The sequence below is a fragment of the Melanostigma gelatinosum genome (assembly GCF_949748355.1).
Source record: "Melanostigma gelatinosum genome assembly, chromosome: 18".
In the NCBI taxonomy this organism is placed as follows: domain Eukaryota; kingdom Metazoa; phylum Chordata; class Actinopteri; order Perciformes; family Zoarcidae; genus Melanostigma; species Melanostigma gelatinosum.
The window spans coordinates 18,909,793-18,919,278 of NC_136651.1; the positions used below are offsets into that span (position 1 = coordinate 18,909,793).

The window sequence follows — 9,486 nt, forward strand, 5'->3', positions numbered from 1 at the left end:
GCACGAAGCTGCCGGACCGGTCCGACATCCATCGCTTCGAACGACAATAAATAGCTCCTTTAAAAAAAAGTCGCAAGCTCTAGCGCCGAGGAGTTTATGGTCACGTGACGCACAGGTAAAATGTGCGTAATTTAATTGTTAATTAAACCGGGACTGCGGTCGAAAAGTACAAAAATGACCTCCTAAGGTCTATTCCTAACCACTTTTCCTTGGCCTTTATGGAAAACGTCATGGGGTCAAGGAAAGGAGTGAAGGAGAATTCATGACGAGTTAGGAAAAGACAACGTGGTGTTCACAGAATCCGACTCCACTTTCACTAAACTTTGTAATTAGGCCTATAAGGTGATGCGGATGTCACTGACGGAGGTCTGCCATGGTGGAACTACGACGAAGAAGGACTAGAAACATGACCCATATACATCTGTTAGTGTTTTCTGCAGGCTTTATGAAGAGCTTCTTCTGTGCGAGGCCTTCGTGGTGTGAAGGAGAGGAACCGGAGCTCCTTCCTTCCTGCTGCTGTCACATAACAATCAACATGCTTCAGAAAGAATTCACTCGTTTAATATCAATGAAACTGTTCAATATGAATATTTCCTTTGTGCAACAATGCAGATTCAACAGTTCGGTTATATTGTGCTTTCTAACAGTTGAATAATGTATCATAGTCCTAGCTTGTTTAGTTTTTTTACTGATGCTTCTTATTATTGAGAACGAGAATTTGTTTATTGACAGTTTGCTATTTACTGTTCATTTTATTTCATATTCTTGTTTTTTTTTGTTTTTATTTGATACATGTTTGAATCAAATAAATACATATCAAATTAAACGAAAGGATTGTCACTGTTAATTCATAATTATCAACATGAATCCCATTACTTTATGACTGTATGGAAATAATTGTTAAACCTGTGTGAGATTATATCTCACACAGGTTTAACAACATTAATCAGAGAGGCAAAGAAGAGTCCAAAGATGACTTGTTAAAGAGCTGCAAAGGTCCGCAGGGAGGATTTGAGTTTCTGTCCACAGGGCCACTTTAAGCCGTTCGGTTCATTTGGTTGTTGTAGAAAGGTAGAAAAGCCTAAATAGCAGTGCCAGCTATAGTGACATATAACACACTGCAGAAGTCCTGTTTACCGAATGGAGCATTTCTTCTTCGTTGTGTTGTTGAACAGCAGTTAGCATCCAGCTGATGCGAAATTCAGATTGTGACATCATTATTAATTAAGCCAGAATATGATTATGGTTTCTCTTGAATACTGGAATTAATTTATTAGGCTCCATGTTTCAGGTTAAACGTAAATGATATAACTCATCAAACCCGACACGCAGGAGTGATCATTTATACCTGGGCCTTCACTGCTGTCCTGCAGCTGAAATACCACATTATAACCACATTATGGCACCACAGCTATTACTCATTTTTAAGGCTTTAACTATGTGCATCTGTCTTTCGAATAATGCTAGAGCATTTAGAAAATGCAAAATCCTAAACTCAGGAAAATATAACATTCTCAGCTGGTCTGGCTGTGGGATCCACTGTCACTCCTTCATGACAAGCCACAACCCAAAGAGATTACCATATGATTTTACCTTCACAACTTGAACGCTGAACGTACTGCTCTGCCGTGTCTTTCCTCCTCTCAGCACCCTCTGTCATGGTGCAACTCAACTCAGTCAGAATGCTCATATTTGATTGGCTGAGCTGCATCACGTGATGTGATTCACTACCCATCAGCCTCTGCTGGCTGTTAAGTTTTGTTTCACGATAGTCACGTGCTCGCCCACTGACCAATCACAGCACACTCTGCAACTCGCGGGAACGCTACACGTGGACACTGATCGGCATGTAATGCTGACGTCATTATAGGCCAGCTAGCAGACGCTGATCGTCAAAGAATACGCCCAACATGTCAAACTAAAGATCTGATTGGTTGAACACCATGACAATCAACAATATCGTCCCCATGTACTTTAATCTGCACTGGCTGCAGGTGAGAGTCTGCAGGCCTCTGGCTCTGTTCTTACCTAGAGACACAGAGGTGAGATCTGATTGGATAAAAGCTCTACTTAAAACAATCTGCACTGGAAGCAGAGCAACTGAGGAAGACAGTAGCTGTGCAATGAGAAAATAAGATAATGGGAAAAATATTTTTATAAATTATAATACATGTAGTGTATTTAAGAAAAATGATTAAATTATAAAATAGATATAGCTTTGTGATTCTGTTCAGGCCAGCAGAGAAGGCCTTGTAGGCCCTGACGGCCCACCACTGGTTTGAAGGATGTCAAAGTGACTCAGCAGTGAAAAAGGTTCAAAAGATAAAGATAGAAGCTAAAGCGTACAGGTCACAGTGAAAAAGTGAACCATCACATCACCCGACAATCCAGACAGAATACAATGAAATGAACACTGTGTAGATATTTAAAGAAGAAGAAGAAGAAAGAAAGAAGAAACATTCCTTTATCAGTCCCAGTGGGGAAATTATTCTCTGCATTTGACCCATCCCTGTATATAGGGAGCAGTGGGCTGCCCATGCAGGCGCCCGGGGAGCAGTTAGGGGTTCAGTGTCTTGCTCAGGGACACTTCAACACAGGACACGGTGCAGCCGAGGATCGAACCGGTGACCTTGCGGTTGGCGGTTTGATTTAGCCACTGTTAAAATCATTAAAAAGTCAAAGCAGCATGTGTAGACGGGGGAAAACGCACAAACATAACACATGCAAAAAATCTTGGCAAATGCTCAGGAATTCACATCAACAAAAGCATCTAACTAAAATGCATGACCAGTTACATCAGAATATTACCCCGCCAATTATGACACATCATCAGGTTCTTCCACTGTCTGCTTGCTTACATTCCCTCAGATGCTGTGACACAAAATGGATCGGTTTTTAGAGGAACGCTGCACGAGTTAAAGCTCAACAGCATGTGGTGAGGAAATATGACCTTGTATACTTTAGTGAGTACTTTATGGAAGTGCAGTACTAAATCATTCAGGCATGAGAGCATTACCAATTCCTACAGTAACTTTAAAATAAATAATAAAAAATTGCACACCAGCCTGCGCAACAGAAGTAGTTTTTGGACATCTTATTTTTATGGAAGGTGGTCGTAATCGTCAAACGGCCAGAAACGAAGAAATGATCCAAAATTCAATCCGACGATATATTCATGAGATTTTCCCTGTTTTGTTAAGGGTTGATGGCTGTAAAGTGCATTTATCCTGGGACATGCTGGCTGGGATTAATTGAAATTGAATTAAAAAATACAATATAATAAAGATAAAACATGATCAGGCTGGAGATAATATAGGAAATGAAAGCAATCCAGCTGGGTTGTGCTGCTTTGTTTTTTCGGAGACAGTCCAATATGTCTTTTTTTCTAAACTGTAGTAAATATAATCAGGAAATCAGTACATTACTGAAGAGATTGCAAATTACAAATTCCAGATGTCGTTTTTGGAAATGGTGGTTTAGTTTTTCTTTTCTCCTTATCCTGTGGAGGGCAGCAAAACGCATAGAAGCGTCTAAACTGCCAAATAAATCACCGAAGAAGAAGGAAAACAACCCGCCTTTCCGGTTGTCTATTGGCCAATCAGGAGTCCTCATCCGGAAACAGCTCACTGTACCTGTAGTGTGGTTCTGAAAGCAGCTAGTCAGCTAGCATACTGTCAGAAAGCTAAAAACACAACACTTTATTTGTATTTGGTTACCTGTCCTAAACATCCCCCGGATAACTAGCTCACACTGCAGGCTCAAACGGTACCATGGTTGGTGTAAAAGTGATCGCTAGTGACCCGGACTTCCAACCGGAGCTAGCGGCGGCCGGCTCCAGGCTCGCCGTAGTGAAGTTCACAATGGCTGGGTAAGCTCACCAACCCGGCTTCCGAGGCCCAGCAGCTTGCAGCGCTTAGCACTTTGGTCTGTGACTGGGAAACATTCACAGATCGTCGGTCAGCTGTTTTGTGGCGCTGACACGAGCCGGATAGCCACGTTATCTGACAGATGTAACGTCTTTATTGCCAGGAAAGCAAGGTTAGCATGCTATCTTTAGCAACTGTTAGCTGAATAACGTTAGCTCTGTTGCTTACAATGACATAGCAGTATTACAGTAACTTGGCTGATCAGGGTTCGTAAGACTTAATGATGAAAAAGGGCAACAGGAGCACCAATATACATTTTAAACATTGTAATATTCCACTCGCCACTGTAGGAAGTGCTTGTGACGTTAGGTATTATGTATTTTAGTGCGGCGGGCAACGTTAACTTAGTTTGAGTAGCTAGCGTTAAATGAGTTTCGATGGTTGACTTTTGTACGAGACTTAAACTATGTACAGCTTGTAACATATGACGTTGTTTTCTGTTTTCTCTGTTAGCTTGTAATAAAGATAACTTAGTTAATTAAATACCCTGTGGGATGTATGCGATAAATTAAAGCGATAACAAGATCCAACGTTGACCTCTGGTAATACTGTGATGGGCGTTTTATCAAAGATGTCTTCATATTGCTGGTTGAGTCGAGCAAAACCTTCCAGTCATGCTGTAGATATCTTTAATTTAGAGACAGCTGTCTCCCATAAACAGTCCACCAGAGAGACATTGAGTCATCTTTGACGAAGATGTTTGTTTATGGACTTAAATAAATATACATATTACATTTCTAAACTACTCCTTAAAAAGCCAGTGTCAGTCGGGCTATACATACAACATGTAATATATATCTAACAAGTACTTTTTGTGTAGTTACAAAGTTGTGTCTGTAGCATAGAGTATTGGAGATAATAATAATAAATATCAGTATATCCTGTCATGATCAGAATCTGATGTACTGTAAATCATGCCAACAGTGCATTATTTAGTAGTTACTGTCATATAAACCATGAGAGTATTGAAGTGTTGTCGGTTTCTTTAATGCTAATTGACTTGTCGATTAGCCGATTCAGCACTACCCGAGCTAACTCACTGTCCTGTGTTCCCCTTCAGGTGTCGGCCCTGTGTCAGAATAGCTCCAGCCTTCAACACGTTGAGTAACAAGTACCCACAGGTCGTCTTCCTCGAAGTAGATGTTCACGTCTGTCAGGTGAGTCCGCCGCACGGTGTCAGTGATTTAAGGAGAGCGATGGCTGTTGAATCTCTTTCCTCTGAAAGCCCAGGTGTAGCATTGACGTTTATTAGATGATTATCTGAGTGTCCGGCCAGACTAAAGCCAGGCCGGAAAACTTGTGGTGATCGGGTTAGACCAATAACTTTCCTGTTTAGTTTAATGTTGTTTTTTAGTGTTGAAGCAACATTAAATAAAAAAGAAAATACTCTTTTCCATTACTGAATTCCTTTATCAACCAACAGCAAAAAACAATGGAGCTGACAAGTTTTACTCACTTAATCAAAGTTTTTCTAGAAGCTTTGATCTCATCTCATTACATTTTTGCTGAGGTAACTAGTCGACCAAACTTCCCCCCAAAAAGTCAGTGTAGTCTGAAGGAAGTAGAGTTTCTAAAGGATACGGTCAATATTTTTCATATTATCAACAAATCCCACAAAAAGTCCAAAACCAATGATGTGATATTCCTTCGCTCAAAGCCTTTGACTTCCCTATCCTCACTGTGTCACTCCAAGCCCATTGTTGCTTCTGAAGACTTGAATCTTTAAAAGTGGCTCCCATATATAGAGTGTCGTTTTCTTACAGGCTCAGTCATTTCTTAAAACAGCTGGTCACTGTAGTTTGTAGCCAGTGTCACTCAAACTAGAGGAAATAGCGCATTTGTTGGGGACTATTTTCATCGGCGCATTAATCCACGCTTGGTGCTCTAGTGAGTATTTGGGGCAGCAGGGTGTGGCATTGAGTCCAAAAGAAACTACAGTATGTGGGTGTGTTCATGGCCACATGTCACCCAGTGAACCAGTGTGGCTCGTTGATGTGGTTTTTATAGTTTTTTTTTTTGTAACAATGGAGCTCTTTGGCACAGAGGAAGAATATACTGTACATCAGACTTTAACTACACAAACAGAAACTTGATCAGCAGGATCAGTTCAATGTTGGTTTGGTCTTTTCATGAGATTTGGTCACAGTAACAAAAAATCCAGAACTTCACCAGACTTGTCCTTCAATTTGAAATGGTTGATCTGTAACAGAAATGTAAAAAAATGTTTTTTTTTTTCCTTCTCAGGCAACAGCGGCCGCCAACAACATCTCAGCCACGCCGACGTTCTTGTTCTTCAGGAACCGGGTTCGGGTGGACCAGTATCAGGGGGCAGACTCTGCGGGTCTGGAGGAGAAGATCAAACAGCACACAGAGAACGACCCGGGAAACAGCGAGGACTCCGACATTCCAAAGGGATACGTGAGTTGACCATTTCTGCCTCTTTTTTTTTTTTTTAACAGTCCCAAATACCCCATGAGCTATTTTTGTAGGAATCTAGACATAGAGGGTAAGAACTTACATCTGAAGTGAAAAACAAATGAACAAGACGACACACAGTATGTGTTGCAACGTTGGGAACATAAGCATGTGCAGAATTAGTGTGAACCGGAGAGGATGCGAGTCCGCCAGATGCCTCAAAAGGACATGTATAAGTGTTTTCTTTGTCTCCTTTGGTTTGTCTGCAGATGGACCTCATGCCTTTTGTCAGCAAAAATGGCTGCGAGTGCCTCAACGAGAGCGACGACTGCGGCTTCGATAACTGCCTACTCAAAGACTCCTCCTACATGGAGTCCGACTGTGATGAGCAGGTATGAGCTGCTCACTCAGAATGTGCGGTATCGCAATCGCAAGAACGGCGGACAACTCAGTCTGTCATTTTTCCCATTCCCAATGTTTGTGCAAAAAAAACAAACGAAAAAGATCTTAAAGGAGAGCCCGTGTCAACCTTAGCCAGCACACAGCACACCGCGTTGGTCAATCTGCGTACCCCTAGCTAAACACGTGTGGGTAGTTAATTGTACTGAACTATAAGTTGAACTTGATGGTAACGTGTCTGTTTTGTTGCCGTCTTTTAATCTTGTCTAGTTGCTGATAACTATCGCCTTCAACCAGCCTGTGAAGCTCTACTCTATGAAGCTCCTGTCCTCAGACTTTGGTGAGTTTTTAATGCCGCTCTACATTTAAATAATCTTAATCTCCCAACTGGAGGTATTGTGATGAAAATACACTTTTGTTCTCCGATAGCTAACGTCCTGTCTGTTGCTCCCTCCTCCCTCCTCCCTCCTCTTGCTGTCTCCCTCCCTCTCGCCCGTCAGCCCAAGCCCCCAAGGTGGTGAAGGTGTTCATCAACCTCCCCCGGTCGATGGGCTTCGACGACGCCGAGCGGAGCGAAGCCACTCAGAGTCTGGAGCTGTCGGAGGAAGACTACAAAGAAGACGGTCTGATCCCGCTGCGCTACGTCAAGTTTCAGAACGTACAGAGCGTCACGGTGAGGGCCAGGTTGCCAACACACACTGCTGAGACCAAGCCATGGTCAGGCTTCAGACCAAATGTCACGCTGAATGCGCTGAAATGCACCGGCTAATGTATTTCAATCAGGCGAGACGTACGCTCGCATCAGTCATGCAGCAGGTCTGGCGCCTTTCTTTCTATGCGCTTTGTGTTTACAGTTTATCATGTAAGCCATACTTGAACCCACAACAATAGTTTCTGATTTAATGAGTGAATGATCAACTGGGGAGCAGAACACCAGGAGCCCGTATTCATCAAGCGGTTCTGAGTAAGAAATCTGGAGAGAACTGAATGAAAAACCTCAGTTAGACATTTCTGGTCCTTTTTATAGAACTAAGAATGAACGCGTTTTATCATCACGTGTCAATTTCCGCTCGATACACGCATACGGTCTTTTCAAAATAAACTTCCGACCTCACAGGACACTTACTTAGGTTTAGGCAACCAAACTACTTAGGTTTAGGAAAAAAACGACATTTAAGTTAGAATGACTACGGACGTAGCATTACTTAAGTACGGAAGTTATGCAACAAATAGATCAACCGTGACTTCTCGTTTCACACGGGGAGCGAACAGCAGCCTCCTGCGTGAAAGATCACTATTCGTTTGACCGGCCCGCCCTGTGTGGGCCTTTATGCGGCCTGGTCCATGATTACGCGGATTACATCCGTTTTGATTTTGTCGACCAATTCCAGCGAGTAATGAGAGCAGCCTGACCGGTTAGTCTGTCTATTGACGCCATTTGTCTTCCTTTCTTTTTTCACCAGTTGTTTATCAAGTCAAACCAAGGAGGCGAGGAGACGACAAAAATCAACTACCTGACGTTCATAGGCACTCCAGTGCAGGCCACCAACATGAGCGACTTCAAGAGGGTACGCACCAGTTACAGCCGCCCGGGCTCCTTTATGTTCATGTCTGTGACTCACTCATCATTTTACTCTGTCGCCATGTAGGTCGTGGGAAAGAAAGGAGAGAGTCACTGAGCAGGAGAACCAAGGAGAGGACGGGAAGAAGAGGAGGCTGCAGATAGATCCAAGGACTTTCCCTCTGCCAAAGCTGCCACACACACACACACAGCCTCCAGCTGACCTCCTCAAGCTCTGAGGGAATTCTCCGTCTGTGGAGACTCAGTCTACAAATCGTTTGTATTGTAATTCTGATGAATATGACTGTAAATAAAACACAATCCTTTTTCAAAGGCATGTGAGTTGTGTCTGCTTTCTGTGGGAACAGGAGGAGGAGGAGGAGTGTTGCACGGCACGGCACTGGTCTAGTATTGCAATAAAAACAAGCAGCATGGACATCGTTATATATATAAATATATAAATATATACATATGTATAATAATAATATATACATGTATATATATGAGGCAAGTGAGAAAAAAATTATTTCTGAGTCTGATCATTCTCTCCTGTGTTTATGATTTGAGAACAGTTTTTCTAAATATGGTTTTGCCAGGGTAATCTCTCTAAACGACTTAATATGTATTTATTATGTGAAACAGAAAATAATAACTTTTACAAATTACTTTAAACTTATAAAAACAGCTGAAACAAATGTTTTTTTCTGTCAGGATCATTTTTAACTGTTAGTTGTGTAATAGTCCTTTCGGTTTCAAGCGGCTGAAGTGCACCACCTCCACCTCCCCGTGTTCCAAGTAGGACTCAAAGCATTCGTGTTTACTTCCAGGTAAGTTTTAATTTCTCCATGCACTCTAAATACAAGAACATCTTGTGTTAGCAAGTTCTGTAAAATAAGGAAAATACAGATGTAAGGCACAAAACCTTTGTATCTCCTGTTCGGTATATTAGTTGTATCACTCGTCTCTCTGGGCTTCCGACGGTTCATGATTTGTGAAAGAATTATTTCAAAAGCTGTCAACAGCACAAACATTTTATTTTCTACACTCTTCACAATTGATAAATCATGAGTGAGTGAACCAGCTTTGTTTGACGATCACGAAGCCCGCTGATCCTGTCCTGCAGGTCTGTCATCACTCCTCTTCCTGGAATGAATCTAACCCTCATAGCTCAACCTCTTCCTCCTC

The 9,486-nt window shown here is 42.1% G+C and overlaps 1 protein-coding gene across 1 annotated transcript; it reads left to right on the top strand.

Annotated features, from left to right (window-relative positions):
* Positions 1-3,618: 3,618 nt before the first annotated feature.
* Positions 3,619-8,628, top strand: txnl1 (thioredoxin-like 1). The gene is made up of 8 exons (XM_079290198.1): positions 3,619-3,868; positions 4,987-5,083; positions 6,171-6,344; positions 6,611-6,733; positions 7,011-7,080; positions 7,241-7,413; positions 8,204-8,308; positions 8,390-8,628. The coding sequence occupies exons 1-8, from the start codon at positions 3,771-3,773 to the stop codon at positions 8,417-8,419; spliced, it is 870 nt and encodes a 289-aa protein (XP_079146324.1). The 5' UTR covers positions 3,619-3,770; the 3' UTR covers positions 8,420-8,628.
* The last annotated feature ends 858 nt before the right edge of the window (positions 8,629-9,486 follow it).

What these genes read in the sequence shown, in the direction of transcription:
- txnl1 (XM_079290198.1), top strand. Translation starts at nt 3,771, where the DNA reads ATGGTTGGTGTAAAAGTGATCGCTAGTGACCCGGACTTCCAACCGGAG. An exon ending in AGTCCGACTGTGATGAGCAG is followed by an intron (nt 6,734 to 7,010) that starts GTATGAGCTGCT and finishes AATCTTGTCTAG; the next exon opens with TTGCTGATAACTATCGCCTT. An exon ending in ACATGAGCGACTTCAAGAGG is followed by an intron (nt 8,309 to 8,389) that starts GTACGCACCAGT and finishes GTCGCCATGTAG; the next exon opens with GTCGTGGGAAAGAAAGGAGA.